This window comes from Melospiza melodia, chromosome 1 (assembly GCF_035770615.1).
Source record: "Melospiza melodia melodia isolate bMelMel2 chromosome 1, bMelMel2.pri, whole genome shotgun sequence".
NCBI lineage: Eukaryota > Metazoa > Chordata > Aves > Passeriformes > Passerellidae > Melospiza > Melospiza melodia.
This window is the reverse complement of record NC_086194.1, coordinates 939409-960793: the sequence shown is the minus strand read 5'-3', so window position 1 is coordinate 960793 and position 21385 is coordinate 939409. Positions and strand designations below refer to the sequence as shown.

Below are 21385 nucleotides of genomic sequence, written 5' to 3'. Positions count from 1 at the left end.
ACGTGTACATATGGGGAGAAAACACTTCTGAAAACGTTACCTGCTGGTTAAATTTGTATTTTGTTGTGTAATGGCTCTAACTGGGAAGAAGCCCCCACAAACCCCCATCCTTAGGGTCAGTGTTACGGGGTGTGAGCCCCTGGCACGGGTGCCCAGAGCAGCTGTGGCTGCCCCTGGATCCCTGGCAGTGCCCAGGCCAGGCTGGACAGGGCTGGGAGCACCTGGGACAGTGGGAGGTGTCCCTGCCATGCCAGGGGGGGCACTGGGTGGGCTTTGAGGTCCCTTCCAGCCCAACTCATTCAGGGATTTGAGGATTCTGAGTCACTTTACCACTCAAGGTTTTACTTTCCTAAAGTGATGTTGGAAGCACCCTGAACTAAAATAAATTTTTTTTCAGTTCTACACTGAATAGTTATTTATTTATTCCCCTCTTTTCCCTTTTTAAATGGAGTTGCTATGTCCAAGGGCACCTCAGTGTGGCACTGGACACTGCAGCCACACCTGGGATAAGAAAATGAATCATTCTCTAAGGAAACCACCACAGCATACCTGATAAGCTGCAGGGACACCTGGAATGTCTTTATTGCTCTTTCTTTCATGAAATCTCATCTTTTGTTTTCTAAGCAAAGCCTTGTTTTGCAGGCACCCTTGAATGTGTTTGTTATCGGGAGCACGGAAATGTAAATACAATGGTGCTTGGGCTGCAGCAGCTCCTCCCTTCCTCCCCCTGCCTTCCTGCATGCACTTGGGGAGGGGGGAGCTGTTCTTGTGCATTAATTCATTCAGAAAGGACTGTTCTTGCCCCTGCTGCCACCTCATCAGATTTCAGAGACAGACAATTCTCTCCTTGAGAGCAAGAACTCACACAAGGCCTCGTGCTGTGGCTGCTCTTGGCATTCCCCCAAGCTCCTGCCTACCAGCACATCCCATTTTTAACTAGATAAGCCACACAGGCACTGTTCTGCTTGAACTGAGACTGCATTCTTCTCCTTGCAACATTTGAGCTCATTTCCTAGAAGAAGAACTAAAAAAACTGGGGCCTTCACCAGCCTGAGTCTCAGGGCCTTAAGTTTGCAGCTGCTTTGAAGAGCTTTGCCCAAGTGAGGCTGTGCTGGATGTGCTTGGTCACTGGGAGCTAATGTTGGTTGATCTCTCAGTCAGCAGGAATTTTGTCATTAAAACCAGGCCAGGACAGCAGAAAGGCTCCAATGTAGAATTTGTTCTTTGCCCTCAGCCGGGAGGAATTGGGCTCAGCTGTTGGATGTGAGCAGCACTTGGCCTCACTCTGTGCCTGTCATCTGCTTTTTTTACTGACTCTGTCATGGACTTTGTGTGGCAGGAACAGCTTTCTGGGTACTCTTTCCCCTCAGTCACCAGGCCTTTCCTGCCCAAGGTGCCACAGTAAATTGTGCTGTGTCTGTGGCACCTGGGCTGGCCCTGCTCCCTGCCCAGGAGCTCAGGGCTGCTGCTCTGGCCCTGGGCCAGCTGTGGGGCTGAAGCAGCTCAAGAAAAATCCCCGGGATCCTCTCTAAGAATAAACATCACATGAGAGCAGGAGTGTCCCCCTGCCTGGGCAGAATTAAGTGTCCTGCTGGGAGGCAATAACAGCAGCAGCTTAAGGGCTGGGCTGGCATCCCCTTGTTATCATCTTATTGCAGGGGTTCCATGCTGCTGTCTCCTTATCACAAAGGTTCCATACCTTCTTGGTGTTTCTGGTGGGCAGTTCTCAGAGCACTGACTTCCTTTTTCACAAAGCAGGCAACTGACTCCAGCTCCTTTCTCAAGGCCACCCCACTCCTTTATAGCACTCTTTTTTCTTGTTGCTTACAGCTGTGGCCTGGTAAAGTCAGGCCTGTTCCTAATCTTTGATAATTGGCCCAGCTGCAGCTCCTTAGGGGTAAGATTACTTTCTACACTATCTTAATTTTCTTATATTCTATCCCCCTGCACCCCCGGCCTGCAGGGATGAGCTGCAGGGCCCCAGGCAGGAGGGGCTGCCCTGCACCTGCAGCTCTCCTTGCTTCCAGAGCCTGCTGGGTCCATCAGTCAGCAACCTCTGGGTCCCTTTTGAGGGAGGTGGGGATGCACCTGCTGAGCTGTGGGCTGGCAGAGCTCCCTCTGGATGAAATGCTGCTGGATGTGCCACTGAACACTTCCCTGGAGCTGTGGCTTTGGCCCTGCCCTGGGCAGGAGCTGCAGGGCTGCTGGAGTGTAGGAGCAAAGGGGGATAGGAAAGTGGGGATGGACAGAGACGAGAGATCTCTGCAGCCAGGTCTGGGATTTGGGGTTATTGCACAGGGCCTGGGTGCAGGGCCCTGCTGGGATTTGGGGTTTATTGCACAGGGCCTGGGTGCAGGGCCCTGCTGGGATTTGGGGTTTATTGCACAGGACCTGGGTGCAGGGCCCTGCTGGGATTTGGGTTCATTGCACAGGGCCTGGGTGCAGGGCCCTGCTGGGATTTGGGGTTTATTGCACAGGGCCTGGGTGCAGGGCCCTGCTGGGATTTGGGGTTCATTGCAAAGGGCCTGGGTGCAGGGCCCTGCTGGGAGCTGCAGCCACAGCTCAGAGCAGGCCTGAGAGAAGAGAGGGGGAGAGAGGATGAGAGGGTAAGAGAGGAAAAGGGTAAGAGAGCGATGTTCCTGTTACAGTACAATAAATCTTCTGTGCTAAATATTCTGATTCTCACTAACCAATCTAGTCCAAGATACAAATCCTACAGCATTTCCATACAGCCTATAAGAATCATGACATTCCCATCCTGTGTTACATTTCAAACCCTACAAACTCCTCTTCGGGCCCCTTCTGCCAAGCTGTAGGGTCTGCTCTGCCCCTTGGGCCTGTCTGCAAGCAGAGGGTGTTGTTCCATCAAAAGGGGATTAAAAACTTGGTATCATCTGGACTGGATTTAGTGCTTAGGGAAACTACCACTAAAATGGTTGAGGCATGGACAGTCTTAAAGTTCTTTATAATCACTTTGTTCAATTAACTTTAGAAATGTACTTTATTTTCATTTTTTTACCAATACTCATCCTCTGTTCATCTACATAACTAAAATTTGTGGTAAATCTCCTTTAATCACTTTGTACTACGACACTACAGAAAATAGAGTAGATGAAGAAGGAGAAGCACCTCAGGCCACCACTTTGTCCTCCACCTTAACTCCATACTAAAATATACTAAAACACCCTAAAACCTAATTTTCTCACCTCAGTGATACACTACACTAATCTCTATTATCTGTCTTTCACTATTGTAATTTCTAGTTTATCTAGAAATCCTAGAAGCCTTCCCCACAAGTCAGAGTCAAAGGCAGTGTTTTGCTGGGGGTCAGGGTCCCCCAGAGCAATCAGAGGAATGAATATCCCCCTTACCCTAAGTTCCCACAGGCTCCTACCTTGGTTTAAAAGGATTTCAGAGTTTTGTATTTCTCACCTGTGTGTGGGCACAAATATCCCTACTTAGGAATAAGTCCTATTAATGTGGAATGTGGTTAATCCCCATTGCATCAGTTGTGGAGCTGCCCAGGATGAACACAATCCATGCATGGAATTGCCAAAGGTGGTGCAAAAAGCCCTTTCTGAGCATGTTCTAGTGGCACAGCAATGTGTGGAGGCTGGCTGGGATATCCCAAACAGGATACCCTGTACACAGCAGGGTAAGAACAGGGATATCCAAGGGCTGGGCTGAACAGAGGCAGGAACAGGGATATCCCAGAGCAGGTGGGAACAGGCTCCACAGCTTGGAGCCTTCCGGGTCTATTCTGCTCCCACCCAAAATGTGTTTAGGGATTTTAATTCTCCATGAATTTCTGAGCACCTGAGTGACCTCCACAGAAAAGGAGGGAGTTTGGTTCCTGGCCTGAAAATCCCCCTGGATGGAGTGGGGACATGCTTGTGTGTGGAGTGTGGGCACATCCCCATGGAGCAGGAGCAGGGCCCCAGCATGGTCACAGAGCCAGGCACTAACAGAGCATTTGCTTTGCCTGTCAGAGCCTCCCCACAGCTTTGTTGTGGTTCCCAAAGGGCAGCCCCTGCCCTCTGCAGCAGCCCATTGTGTCCCTGTCCCGTTCCCAGTGTGTCTCTGTCCCATTCCCAGGTTCTCTTGGGCAGATTTTGTCTGTTTTCTGGGAGTTTGCAAAGCCACACTCCTCAGAGCCCCTGCAGTCCCTCACTTGCTGTAGCCAAAGTCTTTCAGAATTTGCAGATAGCTAAAACTCATTCCTTTGTATAGAGATACTTAGGTTTATTCTTCCAAAGCTTTTTAACCTTCCAGTAGTGTTTAAAGCTTTGAAATCTTGTTTTCTCCTGAGAAATCCCCTTGAAAAAGCATTGCCGGGTTTGCTGTTCCACTCCTCTGGAACACCAAGCTGGTGCTGAGTTGCCGTGAATGAAAGTAATTCCACAGTCAACTTTGTCATGTGGAAGCTTCCAGTCCTGTGTCCTGATGGGCAGGTTCTGGTGCTCTGTAATTAAACTGTCAGGAGAAGGGCTTATTTTAATTAAAGTGAAGCAGCTGCTCTGGTACAGTCACTGGCACAACTGGAGCTGTTCTGTGCAGGGAAAGGAGCTGAGCCTGTGAGGAGTGGCTGGAAGCAGAGGTGGTGTCCAGCCTGTGCCTGATCCCCAGAATTAATTCAGGATTTGTCCTCTCTGACCTTGCTTCCCCTCCTACACTCTCAGATGTGTCTATACACATATTTATATATTATTATATATACAGAAGGCAGAACTGGGAGTTGATGAAGGCACTGAGGGCCTGCACAGTGGTACTCAAACTGTAATTAGGTCAGTCTAAACCTCTGAATTTCTTTCTCACAGCATGACTTGACCTCATTCTCATCTCTGGGTTTGTCCTTCCAGTGTTGGTGCTGTACAGTTTTCATCCCATCTTAGAAATGAACACCCAAATTCTCACGTGGGAACAAAATCCATTATTCCGGTAGAAATGTCTGTAAGACAAACGTGGAATTGGATGAACTCAGAGGGGCTGAGTGAAGTTTTGTGGTGGAACTTGTCCCGTTGGTGGTGCCCAGGCTGTGGCAGTGAGGTGGAGCTGCAGGAAGGGGAAGGAGGAGTGAAGATGGGAGCTGTGGGTGATGCCCTCTGTGCCAGGGTGGGATCTCTGTGGCACAGCCAGGCTGTCCCGGTGCCGTGGGCTTGCCCTGGGGGCGAGGTGGGATCCAGCTCCTCCTGCCCGGAGCTATTAAAGGAAAGCAGCTGACAGAGCAGCTGCTGGGGCTGGGCCCGGCCCAGCATCCTGCAGAGAAAGTGCTTTGCAAACAGCCCTTTCCTCCCCTGCCCCCACTGCTGCCCCGTGCCAGGAGAGCCAGGAGCCTCTTCCCCCATGATTGATGAAACTCTCCTTTTTTGGTGCTGCCTCTCTGGGCCAGCAGCACAAGAAATCCCCTCTGCTGCGAGGCCCTGAGGCCTGCAGGGCTCTGGGGGCTGCATTTTACAGCTCCTCACTTGGCAGCTAAAACTTCCAGGTCTGGGCTGAAGGTGGGCAGACTCTGGTTTTTTTTTTTTTTCCCTTAGATAAATATTTGATTTTTGGAGTCCTTTTTAGGGCTCTGGCTTCAGTGCTGCCAGGCCTGTGCAGAGATCCACGCTTGAAAGTCCCTCACAGTTATTATCTATGAACTCATCTTCCATGTGGCTTTTTTGAAGGCCAGCCAAGAGCATTAATCCCCACCTTCTAGAGTCCCTAATCCCTGCTGGGGCTTAGGGGAAAGTTATTCCTGTCCTCCCAGTGAAGCTGCTCTGGCAGAGCACCTCTCTCTGTAACTTAAGGCAAGTTTATTAATGTGACTTTTTATCAGCTTGGAAGGGGGACAGCTCAGGATGGAGCAATCCAGCTTGGACACTCTTACCCCATCCTGCTGAGTGCTGGATGGCCCTGACATTGCCCAAAGGGAGGGAATTTCAGGAGGGTGCTGTGCTCTTATCTCAGCCATAATTACCCATAGGAAAGGGCTCTTTGCAGGCACCAGTGCCACAGATCTTTTGTGGGAATGGGTGCAGCTTGAGGGGACTCTGGGTGCTGGGGTGGTTCTTTGTATTGTATCTCTCTTCTCTGCTCAGCCTGACATTCCTAACGCCTCCCAGCTCTGCTTTTCATCCACTTGTGGCTATGCTGGCCTCCAGCCCTCTCCTGTGTGAGCCTCCCCTTTCCACCATCCCTCCTTCTCCAGGGCTGCTCCACGAGGGATTCCTTCATGTTCTCCTGCCAGGGATTCAGACAGGAGGGCAGCTGGAGCAGTTTTACTTTCACTGATGTCAGTGTGGTGGCTTTGGGCAGCCTTGGTGGTCAGTGTGGGGTCACTGGAGGGTTTGGGGGTGGCTCAGGGCCCTGTCTGGGGCTGAGGAGCTGAGATGCCTCTCTGGTGCTGCCTCTCTGTGCTGCCTTCCTTCCACAGGGAAGTTGCAAAACCCCCCTCAGGCTTTTGGGCAAGTGCAGAGCAATTGCAGGAGTTGCAATTCCCAGGAATGTGGCAGGGCTGCTCTCCTGGGTGTCTGGAGTTCTCTGTCTGGGTTCTTGGGCAGAGTGTGGCTCCCCAGAGCCTGAGAGCAGCAGGAGTGCCCTGATAACACAGCCTGGTTCTGCAGTCTCCTCACCTGGGCACAGGGGAGGCTGGAACAGGGCCAGGAGGGAACTGATGGAAATCCTGCAGGTGAGAGCCTGAAAGGAGAGTTTGCAGAGCTCTCAGTGCAGCTGAATGAGATCCAGCAGGGCATCTGTGCCATGGAAATGCTGAGCTCCAGAGGCTTGGCTGGGAGGGAGCTGCAGGCCCTGGCACAGGTGCCCAGAGCAGCTGTGGCTGCCCCTGATCCCTGGCAGTGCCCAAGGCCAGGCTGGACACTGGGGCTGGGAGCACCTGGGACAGTGGGAGGTGTCCCTGCCATGGCAGGGGTGGCACTGGATGATCTCCAAGATCCCTCCAAGCCAAACCATCCTCTGACAGCATCCCATGACACAGGTACCTGCACACACCTCTGTGTGTGTGTGTACATTCAGCCATGCTCAAACAGGAATTCTCCCCAGTTCTCTTGCATTTGGATATTCCTTCTGCCTTGATCTTTGGCAGAGATCTGACTCCAGCTAATTACTTCTATTTTGCATAAGTGCAGAATGTGGAGTTTATTTTTATGAACTGCTTTTACTGGCTTGAAACTAATGTTAATCAGGGGCATGTAATATTCATGTTGCCCACCACTGGAATTCCTCGAAGTCCTGGTATTTGTTTCTCTGTTCCCTTTCCTCTGCTGACACCAGCCCTGGCCACAGTGATCCCTTTGTGTGCAGACTGGAACCTTCCATCACACCTGGCAGTGATGGCATCAGTCCTGTCCAGGCAGCTATGCTGTGAGAGAGGGAAACTGGTATAGATGAAACAGAGACAATACCAAGCAGCACACTCCATTTCCAGAAGGCTTCAAACCCTTTTTATTACAGCATGCATGCTTTTATACAGTCTTACAAAACTTACAAAAGGGAGTTTACACTTCACTCATTGGTCAGGAGAGACAAAGTGCTCAGTGGAACAGGCAGCTGCAGGTTTCTCTTATTTATCCTTCTTTCCTTCTTGGTTTCTATGTCAACCACCTTGGTAGGAAATTCTTTCAGGGGTAAACAGGGATCCTCTCTGGCTCACAGAAATCCTGTAAAACCCCTTCCTCAGGAAATGTTCAGTGGAATGTGATGGGTGTGCAGGGACTCCTCTCTGGAATCCTGGCTCTGTGGGGCTGTGCTGAGCTCTTTGGAGGGAATTCTTTGTGGGATGCACTGGCAGCAGGATGGGAAGGGGCAGAGGCAGAGGCTCTGGCTGCTGGCAGGTTTTGGCTGTGCCAGGATCACCAGTGAGGTGTGGGGTGGAATCACAGCAAGGTCAAGGCTGGAGTGCTCCATGTGCCTCAGGGAGCTCACTCTGTGAAATGCAGGGCTTTGAGGAATTCCAGTAGTTGGTAACATGAATATTACATGTCCCTGATTAACATTATTTCCAAGTCAGTAAAAGGAGTTCTGGCTGGGGCACAGGCTGTGTTTGAGCAGTGCAGAGCCTGGAGCTCCTCTGAAGAGCTCACTGCAGAGCTGAGAGGCTCCTGGAGCATCCATTGCTCCATGGATGAGGCTGGGTTCCTTGGAAGCAGCCCTGTCACCTTGGGCTTGTTCCAGCTCTGAATGTGCATTGTCCCGTGGGGTTTGCTGGTGCCATGGTTCCTGCAGCACTCTTGCAGCTCCAGTGCAGTTTTTATGGGTGCTGGGAGCTTTTCCTCGCTGCAGTTCTGGAGTGTGTGATGTTCCTGGGATGCTCTCTGCAGTTTCACAGAATCCTTCACAGTCACAGATCCCAACCTTTGACTGACACCCCCATATCCACCAAAGCACAGCTGAACTCAAGGAGCCTTGAGTCATCCTGGCTGCTGTTGCCTCCCCTGGGTGCCCTTCTGGTCCTGCACTTTGCTTAAAGTCCCTGCACTCTAAAGAAAAAAATCTTCCTTTTTTTTGGTTGGATCAAATAGAGATAATTCCAGTATGAATGAATATCCACATTTAAAAAGAGCAGGTGGGAGCTGCTGTAGTAAATCTGGGAAATGCTGGTCTGGCAGCCTTCGGGCCACCCTCAGCAATGGCTTTGGAGCTGACAGTGAGCAGGAGCTCCACATATAGAGAGAGGAGCTTGTTTTACAACTTGCCTCTGGCTGGAGTGGGATTTGTGCCTGTTTCTCCTTGGAGACTTCAGCACCCCATGAAATTGAAGCTCTCCAAGCCACGAGTGGCTGCGAGGCAGGGAGAAAATAGAAATTTCCTCAAATCTCCAGAAACGGAGAGAATCTTTTTAACATTCCCAACGAGGCAGGGATGCTGGAGTTGTCTGCTGCCAGGCTCTGCTAATTCATGTGGCATCTGAATAATTGATGGTGGGGAAGGCACAGCTCAGTGGCCTTATCAGTGCTTTCCTCAGGGAAATGGAGCTGATGAGAATGTTTCTGATCACGGAGCAGAAATCATCATCAAGGACTGGGATGCAGCAAATTGAGTTTATTTGCAGCACCAGTAACAGCAAAATCAATGCTTGAAACAGAGAAATGGCTCCAAATCCCTAAGGAATGACACCCTGCAGTTGATGGACACCTTGAGGAGCCTCAGGCCTGGTGGGAGGCCCAGGTGGGAGAGGCTGTTGTGACCTGAGAGCTGGAAGGAGGAGATGCCAGACGTGCAGGGGGAAGTGGCTGGAGCAGGCAGTGACAGGGGGAAGCAATCAGGGCTGGAGTTCTGCCTCGGCTTTGGGATCCTGCTGGGACTTCATTAAACCCATCTGAAGTGAGAACTGAAAACTTCCTGTTTATTGTCTGCTCTGTGGCCATCGAGGGGCTGTGGAAGTGCCTGAGATCTGTGTGAAGCCTTCAGAGCTGTTTCGTGGTCACATCCCGGAGTCCCAGACTGGTTTGGGCTGGAAAGAACCTCAAAGCCCATCCAGTGCCACCCCTGCCATGGCAGGGACACCTTCCATTGTCCCAGAGTGATCCAAGCCCTGTCCAGCCTGTGTTGTCCTTGTGTTCCCTTGTGGAGGCAATAGCAAGAACTCTTTTCTCTTTACTTGTGCATTTCTGGTTTTTCTATAGCAATCTGGAGGCTCTGGGGCTGACTGAATTTATTCTGAGAAATTAAAGTGAGCCAGAAGGCTCAGGGAGTTTGTGCTGAGAAGGGAAACAACCCTACAAGTGCTTTGTCTGTTTAAGGAGTTCAGGCTAAAAATCATCAAATGCCCCAAACCTGCTCTCTTTGTCCCCAAACCTGCTCTCTTTGTCCCCAGACCTGCTCCCTTTGTCCCCAAATCTGCTCTCTTTGTCCCCAAACCTGCTCCCTTTGTCCCCAAACCTGTCTCCTCTGCTCCTGCCCTGTCTCTTGCCTCTCACACAGGAGGGCAGCAGTCATTTAAGCCTATAAATAATAGCTGGAAAATCCCTTGCTGTATTTCTGGGTTGTCTGAAGGAGGAGGTGGCTCTGTGACTCTCCCTGAAATCCCCATTTGCTGGCAGTCCAAACGTGCACAGAAATCAGGAATATTTGATGTGCTGCCTCCCTGTGTGCCCTCCCAGGAGCTCTGGGAAGCTGCCAGCTCACTCTGCTCTCAGCAGCACCTCCAAGCTGAAGTTTGGTTTGATTTTGCTGTGCAAATATCTGGAATCTCCTAATTAATCCTGCTTTGATGATGCCATCGGGTGCTTGGGCTGGTCCAGCAGGTCTGGAGATCCCAAAGAACCGGAGACCTTCCCTCTGCCAGGGGTGGTACCTGCACATCCTCCTTGGGGAATCATAATCATGCCTGAATATGGTTCTGGTCACCCTTTCTGAGCTGGTTTTTCCAGCACTGGAGCTGAGTGTGATTTTAAGTGTTGGGAAGATTTCATTAAGGATCTCTCAGCCTCCATCTCTCTGCCTCTGAGAAGCTTCTGGTGATCTGAGGGATTTCCTGTGACTCCAGAAACAGCCACAAAGCAGAGCTCTTGCTGTGTTTCACTTTAAACCAATAAATAAGTGAATCCCATTGGTTTAGGCTGTGCCAAAATATCAGAAATGCCCAGATTGGGTCACAGAATTTTGTGCCCAGCCAGGGAATGTGAGGAACGTCGGCGGCCCAGGCGGTCGCTGTGTCCTCTCCCCTGGGAGATGGATGCAGAAATCTTTCCATGGATTCCAGGGCTCTGAAGGAGGATGACTCTGCAGATCTCTGCTCTCCTGTTTCCTCAGCAGCCACGGCTCAGTGCTCCCAACACTCACAGCTAAGAAAAGCCGCCTGACTTACCCAGGAGAAATGGGAATGATGAGCTGTCCCTGCTCCTCCCAGCCAGGCAGCTCATTTGGGATGGAGTTTGGAGCTAATTTTACAGGAGCAAGTGGATCTGATGGGATAATGGATGTGTGGACATCAGGGTCTCCTGTTTAAAGGAGCAAAAGTGAGGAAGTGTTCCTTCCCTGCTCCTCCTGGATGGAGCAGGTTTCTCTTCCCTCTCTGGCCAGGGGCTGGGTCCAGCCTGTTTGGAGCAGGATGGAGCCGTGGAGGGACCTGGCAGGGCTCTGGGGCTGGAATGCTGTGTCACTGTCACTGCAGGGCTGTCTGTGAGGCCTCAGGTTTAGCTTTTATATTTTCAGATCCTGTGCTGCTTTAGTGTGTGGGTCTGAGCTTCACATCAGGGCACGGTGAGCTCTGTGCACAGAGCAGGGAGACAAAACAATTCCTGCTCCAGCTGGGCACCAAGGACAAATGACCCAAATCTCAGCCCCAGAGCACAAACACCGTGGGCTGGAGAGAGAAAAACAAGCAGGGTGGGACTGCCTGGGCTAAAGCTGCAATGGGACAATGAACTGCAAGGTGCAAATGGAGCAGAGCTGATCCCAGGGACAGACCCCGGGAGCGCTCGTGCATTTTGGGGCCATTTTGGTTCATCTTGGGTGCAGCCCTGGCTGGGCTCTGGTGCTGCCCAAGGTGCATCCATGGAGGAGATCCTGTTAATAAATCCCTGCTTTATTCTTTAGCTCTGTCTAGCCTCTGCTCTAGGGCAGCCTCACAAGGCATCACCAGGTCCCTGGGTGAGCTCCTGTGGGAAAAGCAACCCCAGCATTGCCCGTGCCAGCAGTGCCAGGGAGGGCAGGCAGTGTCCCACACTGGGTGCCATTGTGTTGGGACACTTGACAGGCTGTCAGGTTTGGGTTTTGGGGCAGCATCCCTGTGCCAGCTCTCCTCTTTCTCTGTCTTCAGACAAGAACACAGAATCTGGGTCAGACTGATCATAACTTGAAATTCCAAGCCTGTGCGTGCCTGGAGGCAGGAACACAACAGAGCAGGCAGGGAAGCTGCAAAATGGAGGCACAAAGTTGAGGAAGGCAATTCTGCTCTCCCCTGGATGGGAAGCTCAGGCTGTGGCTCATGCAGGCTTTGGTTTTTTCACCCTTTTCCAGAGGGTGGTGAGTGAGGTGGTGGCCCTGGGAAGGTGTTCCAGGGAGTCACTTGAAGTAGAACCTGGGTGAGGAAGTTGCTGAAGAGAAATTCTCGACAACCTGAGAAGTTGTTGATGCTCCTGATGCCTAAAAGTGTCCAGGGCCAGGCTGGACAGGGTTGGCAGCACCCTGGGACAGTGGAAGGTGTCCCTGCCCATGGCAGATGTGGCACTGAATGGACTTTAATGTCCTTCCCAACCCAAACCAGTCTGGGACACTTCCAGGGATGGGGCAGCTGGGACTAAAATCCAGTGAAGGGTTGGAACTCTTTGGAACAAGGATGGAGGGTAAGGGGTTAAAATAACCCTGCTGAATGGTTCAGATTAGCTGAGGAGAGCTGGATTTTATTTACCCCAACAAGCAGGTTACTCACTGAGTAAGTACACAGAGATTCTGAGCTGGAGAAGAGCAGATGGAGCAAACCCTGAGTGTAACAGATCAGCTGTGCCTGGAACAGGAGAGATCTAAACAACCCTCCTGTGTAAAAATAATGTGTGAGCTCAGGGAACAGGGTGGATTTGCTTTGGGGTGCTTTGAAGGTTTCCTGGAATGTGTGGCTGCAGGAAACCCCTTCTCCTTGCCCTGTCACTGTGGCAGGGCTGTTCCTGCTCCTTCCCCACCTTTCCCTGGAGCAAACTCCTCCCTTTGCTGTTGTCAGGGAGGGCTGGGCTGTCCTTGGAGGCTGTCGTGGTACAAACCTGCAGTCAGGTTGGTGTCACCCATGCTGATTTAACAGCCACGAGGACCTGGGCAGCTGAGCCATGATTCAGAATCCCTGAGGCTGGAAAAGCCCTCCCAGCCCCCTGAGTCCCAGCTGTGCCCCATCCCCACCCTGTCCCCAGCCCAGAGCACTCAGTGCCACCTCCAGGTGTTCCTGGGACCCCTCAGGGATGGGCACTCCAAACCTCCCTGGGCAGCTCAGTGCCTGACCCCCTTTCCATGAGGAAATTCAGTGCATTCTTAAACCTCTGCCTTCGGAAATCTCTGCCACTCCTCAGTTTTATCCCTTCACCCCCAGGTTAATGCCAGAATTCCCCTTCCCCGTGCTCTGTTAGTGTGTGATTCCCAGAGCTGGGGAGGCAGGGGGTGAGATGCAGGATCCTTTTGTGCTCCCCAGGCAGCTCTGATATGGATGGAAATGGGGTGGGAGCATCTGTCTCTCTGAGCTGCTCAACACATGGATGTGCTCCAGGATTTGCTCTGTACCCTTGGGCACAATCCCTGCAATATCCTCATTTTCCTCATGCCTTAGACAGGGAATTGGGAATTTGGCTGTAAGAGCAGAGAGGGAAAAGGAGGAATTCCCAGGGTTGTGGCTGTCCTTGGAGCCCACCTGGGCTGAGGAGGGATCCCTGCAGTCTGTGCCAGTGCTCCTGCCTGTCTGGGACACCAGTGCTGTATTTGAAATGGCTTTTCTTAGGTACACTGGTTTATTTTTATGCATCCTTCCTGCACTCCCTGTTTAGCTAAATATGGCCAAGGAAATGCCCTGCTGATAAGGCTGCATAGCCTCATTATTGTTCTTCCCCAGAAAGTAGATCACTCCAGTGTCCCAGTTCCTGTGCACACCTGAACTAGCAGCACAAATCCCATTTATTTTATGGCAGCTCTTCCATGGAGGGCAGCCACTCCACATCCAGGGAACAGGCACAGGACAGGGGGAAACAGCTTCCAGCTGGGCCAGGGGAGTTCAGGGTGGATATTGGGGAAATTCCTTCCCCAGAAAGTCTGTCCAGCCCTGGCCCAGCTGCCCAGGGCAGTGCTGGAGTCCCCATTGCTGGAGGGATTTAAAATCCTTGTGGATGTGGCACTTGGGGACATGGTCAGTGGTGGCCTTGGCAGTGGTGGGGGATGGCTGGGCTGGATGGACTCAGGGGACTTTTCCAGCCACTCTGTGCTCATGATGCAGCTTGCTGGGAAATGTAAATATTGTTTTAACTTCTGATGCTAAATGACATTTTCAGAAGATGATGATTAAATGTTCATCACTGCACATCAAGGCTCAGTGACCTAAAGCCATCAGTTCACTTGTGAGTTGAAAACAAAGGAGGATGTGCCTGCAAAATTGTCTCTGTCTGAGCCCCATTTGTTCCTTGAAGGAGGCTGCTCAGTGCAGGAATGAAACTTCTGGAAGTGCCTTCCCTGGCTGGTGCTCCCTGCAGGTGATGCAGCCAGTTGTGTGCACATCTGGGTGATGGTTTGTCTTAAAATAGCCAGAAACTCTGAAAGAAACCTTTTTATAAGCCTTTTCCATTTAAATATAATTTTTTTTTTTTACTGACCATAATTCATTCAAGTGTGACCCTGCACGGGGGTGAAGAGCTCCAAACTTTTCACCTCTGGATTTCCAAGCTGTGACTCAGGGCCTTTATCTAAGCCACCAAGAACTGCAGTTGCTCCTGAAGTGTGCTCTGCCTGCAAGCCTGACCTTTCATTGTTCAGAGAATGCAAAAGAAGAGCTTGCACTGAATTATTTTCCATAATAGACTTGCCTGGAAGGACAGAAACACCACTGTCAGTGGGACCCCATTGTTCCCCAGGAATGTGAGGCTGGAGCCCGTAGGTATGTGCTGGCCCTGCAGTGCTGACACAGAATTTCCTGGAGTTCAAGGAGTAGGAGCCTTTGTGTTTTGGGAACAAGAGGAGCTGTGTTCTGCCACCCCATGGAGGGCAGCAGGCCTGGGCTGCTGCTCAGTGGCCACTGGGGTCACCCTCCTGACCCAGCTCAACAAGTGTCCCTTGTGTCCCTTGTGTCCCTGTGGCTGCAGCTCTGTGGCAGCAGCTCCTGGTGCTCCTAAGGACAGGCTGGAGCTGGGCTGGGGGAGCTGGGAATGCTCACCTGGACAGGGGAGATCCAGGGGCAGGAATGCTCACCTGGACAGGGGAAATGCAGGGACAGGAATGCTCACCTGGGTAAGGGAGATCCAGGGGCAGGAATGCTCACCTGGACAGGGGAGATCCAGGGGCAGGAATGCTCACCTGGACAGGGGAGATCCAGGGGCAGGAATGCTCACCTGGACAGGGGAGATCCAGGGGCAGGAATGCTCACCTGGACAGGGGAAATGCAGGGACAGGAATGCTCACCTGGACAGGGGACATCCAGGGGCAGGAATGCTCACCTGGACAGGGGAAATGCAGGGGCAGGAATGCTCACCTGGGTAAGGGAGATCCAGGGGCAGGAATGCTCACCTGGGCAAGGGAGATCCAGGGGCAGGAATGCTCACCTGGGCAAGGGAAATGCAGGGGCAGGAATGCTCACCTGGGCAGGGGAATGCAGGGGCAGGAATGCTCACCTGGGCAGGGGAATGCAGGGGCAGGAATGCTCACCTGGACAGGGGAGATCCAGGGGCAGGAATGCTCACCTGGACAAGGGAGATCCAGGGGCAGGAATGCTCACCTGGACAGGGGAGATCCAGGGGCAGGAATGCTCACCTGGACAGGGGAAATGCAGGGGCAGGAATGCTCACCTGGACAGAGGAAATGCAGGGGCAGGAATACTCACCTGGACAGAGGAAATGCAGGGGCAGGAATGCTCACCTGGACAGGGGAATGCAGGGGCAGGAATGCTCACCTGGGCAGGGGAATGCAGGGGCAGGAATGCTCACCTGGACAGGGGAAATGCAGGGACAGGAATGCTCACCTGGACAAGGGGACATCCAGGGGCAGGAATGCTCACCTGGACAAGGGGACATCCAGGGGCAGGAATGCTCACCTGGACAAGGGGACATCCAGGGGCAGCTCAGAGCCCCTCCAGGATCTCCAGGAGAGCTGGAGAGGGACTGGGGACAAAGCCTTTCTGTGCATTGCAGCCTTTCTGTTCCAAGGATGGCCTCAAAAAGCTGCAAAGTGAAAAAGTGAAGAATTGGTGATGGGCGTGTGTTGTGCCAACCTGAAGGCTGCAGATGAGTCAGTTCAGGTGCATTTTTTCATCTTGGTGCCAGGAATAAATTGAACACAGGGATGCAAATCAGAGAGGGATAACTGGTGATTATTTCCCCTCTGTTTCCAGCTCATAGCTGTGGATATAATGCCTACGTGTGCATTTTGCTGTATTTTTTTCATGTCAACATTATGAAAACGTCACTTTCCCTCCCAAATCCCAGGGCTGGAGGGGGTTTGCTGGGATTAGCAAGGTTTGCTGAGGACAGGGATGTGCTGCAGGACCCTCTGTGAGGGATCAGGAGCAGCACTGAAGTATATACATCAGAGATTATGTAAAATCCTAATCTCCATAGGGGAGCTGGGTGGAGTCAAGCCCAGCACTAAATTCCCTTGCGTCATTTGTGCTGCTCAGGGGTGTCATTAACTCCAGATATGGGGTGACATTAACTCCAGATATGGGGTGTCATTAACTCCGTATCTTGGGTGGCATTAACTCCAGAACTGGGGTGGCATTAACTCCAGATCTGGGGTTGTTGTGGTGTGCTGTCCATTTTTTTCCTATATGGGGTGACATTAACTCTGGATCTGGGGTGACATTAACTCCAGATTTGGGGTGGCATTAACTCCAGAACTGGGGTGGCATTAGCTCCAGATTTGGGGTGACATTAGCTCCAGAACTGGGGTGGCATTAACTCTGGAACTGGGGTGGCATTAACTCCAGAACTGGGGTGACATTAGCTCCAGATCTGGGGTGACATTAACTCCAGAACTAGGGTTGCATTAATTCCAGATCTGGGGCAGGCCAATGTCACACCATGGCCACCCTGGCCAGGTGCTGGGTGGTGCTTTTTACCTTTTTATTCAAGGTTCTGATAAAAGACCCCATGAAATGTCACATCCATGAGCTAAACCTGCTTTAGATGATCCCAGTTTATTTCTGATCCATTGGTGGGGGGGTTTAGGAACATCTGGGAATTCCTGAGCACTGCACAAAGGTTTGGTGCACAGGCACAGGGGACATGGGGGGTTTAGGAACATCTGGGGGTTACTGAGCACTGCACAAATGTTTGGTGCACAGGGGACATGGGGGGTTTAGGAACATCGGTGAGTCACTGAGCCCTGCACAAAGGGCTGGTGCACAGGCACAGGGGCTGTGCAGTGCTCAGGCATGTCTGATGGAGCTCTCTCTCTCTCCTTCTCTCCCTGGCTGTTGCAGTGCTCAGGCATGGCTGACCTGGACCACTCCCTGAGCCTGGCCGACGCTCTGACGGAGCCGCCCCCGGACGTGGAGGAGGAGGTGAAGAGAGATTTCATCGCCACGCTGGAGGCTGAGAAGTTTGATGATGTGGTGGGGGAGACTGTGGACAAGACAGACTACGTGCCCCTGCTGGATGACGAGGAGCAGGCCAGGCCTGGCTCCCAGGAGCCCAAAAGCAAAGGCCACGTGGACGGCATTGCCGTGGAACGTAAGTGCCCCAATCGTCCCCAAAGCTACAGCTGGGACATCTGTGCTCACTGTGACACTGCTGGGACAGGAGCTGCTCTGCTGCTGGCCTCAGTCTGACAGGCTTATGGCAAAAGGCAGGCCTGAGGTCAAGCCCTGTTTGCTGCTTTTTGCCCTGTGAAACAGCCTCTCCCTGCTGGCCACCCCATTGAGGGAGAGGCTCTGCTTTACACTCATGTTTGGGGTTGGTGCTTTTGGGGCTCTCAGAGGAAGCACTGACCAAATTCCACAAACAGTGTCCCAAAACAGCAGAGCTGTGCAAGGTGCCCCCACTCTGGGGCATGGCAGAGCCAAGCAGGAAAGGTGGATGATGAACTGGAAGATGGGAATGTTCATCATCTCCCAGATGTTTGCCAGCTGAATCCCATGGTTCTGGCCCAAGGTTCATTTACTTGGATTTCTTTGGCTGTGCTGGTTGTGTGCATGGCACCAAAATGTGCTGCTGCCTCTGCTGCTGCTGCTGCTGAGCACTTTCCAGCCCAGCTGGTATTTGGAGTCATGGAATCATTAAGGTTGGAAAAGATCTTGGAGATCATCAAACCCAGCACTGCCAAGGCCACCCCTGACCATGTCCCCAAGTGCCACACCCACAGGGATTTCAATCCCTGCAGCAATGGGGACTCCACCATGCCCTGGGCAGCTGGACCAGGGCTGGACAGACTTTCCAGGAGGAATATTCCCAATATCCCACCTGAACCTGCCCTTGAGGCCATTCCCTCTCCTCCTGTCCCTGTTCCCTGGGCACAGCCTGACCCTTCCCTGGCTGTGCCCTCCTGGCAGGAGCTGTGCAGAGCCACAAGGGCCCCTGAGCCTCCTTTGCTCCAGGTGAGCCCCTTCCAGCTCCTCAGGGATTCTGCAGCCCCTTCCCAGCTCCTCAGGGATTCTGCAGCCCCTGCCCAGCTCCTCAGGGATTCTGCAGCCCCTGCCCAGCTCCTCAGGGATTCTGCAGCCCCTTCCCATCTCCCTCAGGGATTCTGCAGCCCCTTCCAGCTCCCTCAGGGATTCTGCAGCCCCTGCCCAGCTCCCTCAGGGATTCTGCAGCCCCTGCCCAGCTCCCTCAGGGATTCTGCAGCCCCTTCCAGCTCCCTCAGGGATTCTGCAGCCCCTGCCCAGCTCCCTCAGGGATTCTGCAGCCCCTTCCCAGCTCCCTCAGGGATTCTGCAGCCCCTGCCTGGCTCCCTCAGGGATTCTCCAGCCCCTGCCCAACTCCTCAGGGATTCTGCAGCCCCTGCCCAGCTCCTCAGGGATTCTGCAGCCCCTTCCCAGCTCCCTCAGGGATTCTGCAGCCCCTGCCCAGCTCCCTCAGGGATTCTGCAGCCCCTGCCCAGCTCCTCAGGGATTCTGCAGCCCCTGCCCGGCTCCTCAGGGATTCTGCAGCCCCTTCCAGCTCCTCAGGGATTCTGCAGCCCCTTCCAGCTCCTCAGGGATTCTGCAGCCCCTGCCCGGCTCCCTCAGGGATTCTGCAGCCCCTGCCCAGCTCCGTTCCCTGCCCTGGTCACATTCCAGCCCCTCAGGGTCTGTCCTGGACCTGGGGGCCCCAGAACTACCCCAGGAGTTTGAGGTGGAACATCACCAATTCATTTGTGTTGAGAGCTTTAGCAAAAACTCCGCAGGAAAAAAAGATTTTTAAACAGATGCTTCCCTGTGTGAAAGGGAAAAGAGTGAGATTTGGGATCATGCAATGGGTTTCTTTCCCAGTGAACCATTTAAATTATTGCTCCCTTTCCTTGTGTGCTGTTCCCTCCCTGCCCAAGTGGGAATTGTCACTGGGACCAGCAGTGCCTTGATGATTTTATTTGTTTTGTGGTCTTGATCTGTGCTCAAGAAGAGGAAAACCTTTGGTAACCTGATGATGTCCTTCAGAAGAAGTTTTCTCTTTATTTGCTTTAATGCTGCTGCTCATCAGTGCTGAGGAAGGTGGGATGTGATTCCTCAGAATGAACAGAACCTCCAGGACCACAGCATGGGGAGTTCTGCTCTGTTCAAGGCATTTATTTGCTTTGATTAGAAGTGCACTGGGTGCCTTCTAATACAGAAAATGTAACCTTGAATTTTCCATGCTGACACAGTTATTAAATGGCACCAAAGGAGCAGGAGGGATGGGCAAGGGGATTATTATAAAACTTGGAATTTGGGCAGTTCCGATGTGTATTATTTATTTTATTTTTATTATAGCATTGCAGAAGCAGAGAAAAATGAAGATTTGTTAACACCTTGTATGTGATTTGAGAGTATTTTAAAGCAATCCTTTGTTGTAGAAGCTGCAGATCCTGAACCATCTCAGCACAGGATTTCTCAGTGCTAAAATCATGACACAATATTGGTGTAAGATACAAGGCCCTTAAGTGTGTCCTGCCAGCTGTGGGTCCCTGGACATTGCTATTGATACCTTGGGGTTTAACTTTCTGTTTTTTAGGGCATCACTGTCCCAACTCATTATTCCACATAACTCCAGGACTTTGGGCTGGGGGTAACGAGGCCTTTTGGCTTTGCTCAGTAATTAAAACTCTGTGAGAGCTCAGGCACAAATACTGGGGGGGCAGAAGCAGAATTTCAGGAGGAATTCCTTCATGGAAAGGGTTATTCCATACTGGCAGGGGCTGCCCAGGGAGGTTGGCAGTGCCCATCCCTGGAGGTGTCCCAGGAACCCTGGAGGTGGCACTGAGTGCTCAGGGCTGGGACCAGGTGGGCACTGGGCACAGCTGGGACTCAGGGGCTGGGAGGGCTTTGCCAGCCTCAGGGATTCAGGGATTCTGGGCTCTCCTGGCTTTTCCAGCCCCTCTCTCCCCTCTCTGCAGCCTCCATGGCAAGGGGGGGATGCAGTTTGTTACCCTTGCTTTGGAGATTGGTTTTTCCCTTTTTTGGGAGAGCTGGAGAGCAGTCAGGAGCATGATCTAAACCTTTGGCAAGACGCAGACGAGACCCTGGTGAGGAGATGGAGGAGTTGTTGAGTGGAGCTGTTCAGCTTTCCCACCCTGGTCCAGCACGGGAGGACTGAAGCCTAAAGCAGGGTCAGTAACCACAGGCCAGGCTCAGGATTTGGTCCTGGAATGTCTTCATTTCTCTGATCTGTTTTTCCCTGAAGTGCTGAGGGTACCTGGTGCAGCCCTGGCTGCTGAGAATTTCAGATTTTCTGTGTTGAAAGGCACGGACCCTCAGGAGAAAACTGCATTGACCTGGGGCTGTGGAGAAGCTCCCAAAATGGAATTACAGAACTGGGATTGTGGGTGTGGAGTTTGGATAGAAGTGTGTGATATCCAGGGAAAAACAGATACCTGTTTCTTCCATGAAGTTTATTTAAGATTTGTAACAGTTTAAAAAGGCAGTAAAGCCTTTTCATAATAAGTTTCATTTACTGAGGCTCCAGAATAAATAAATGAGCTCTGGGTGAGGTTTACAGGGTCCTGAGGGGGTGTTGGTGTCGCAGTTCCATGTTTGAGTGTCACCCCAAGTTTTTGGGGCATAGCAGAGAGAGTTGCATGTCCCTGGCTCCAGACAGCCTGGCTTTCCTGAGGGAGAGGAGCAGCCTGCAGAGCTCAGGCTCTGCAGCCTCCCCTCGTTCATTTATTTATGTTAAAAGGCACAAATGTGTTCTGACATCACGGTCTGTGCTCCTCAGATTGTCTTTGCCCAGTCAGAAGAGGTTTAATCCTCCATCCTGTCAGGCTTTAGCTGCTCCAGCTCTGCTCCAGGGTTTTCTTTCACTTTTTTCCCTAAACCCAGGAGCCAGATTGGGAGAGTTTAATGTTGAGCTGGGCCCCAGCCTGGGCTGGGTGAGTACAGAGAGGGGAGAAGAGCAGGGACCTGTGATGAGCACTAAAAATCTGTCCTAGAACAAAGCTTTAATAATGTTAACTCCTAAAGTACCAGGGAGAAATGGGTTTGCTCTTCCTCACACCTGGCTGGACGTGGTAATTTGGCAAATTCTGGGATAATCCCTTTTGACCTTGTGGGCCTTACATAGCAGCAAGGGCTGTGTGCTGCCTGCTTTCCTTGGCA

General features: G+C 52.1%; 1 protein-coding gene across 11 annotated transcripts in view; it reads left to right on the top strand.

The window, feature by feature from the left end:
- Nucleotides 1-21385, top strand: part of MAP4 (microtubule associated protein 4) — a 154692-nt gene that overhangs the window by 33159 nt on the left and 100148 nt on the right. For all 11 annotated transcript variants that reach the window (XM_063161256.1, XM_063161372.1, XM_063161430.1 and 8 more), the window contains exon 3: nucleotides 17099-17348. In XM_063161256.1, coding sequence (XP_063017326.1) covers nucleotides 17108-17348 — 241 coding nt within the window. In that variant the 5' untranslated portion in view covers nucleotides 17099-17107. The remainder of the gene's footprint in view (nucleotides 1-17098; nucleotides 17349-21385) is intronic.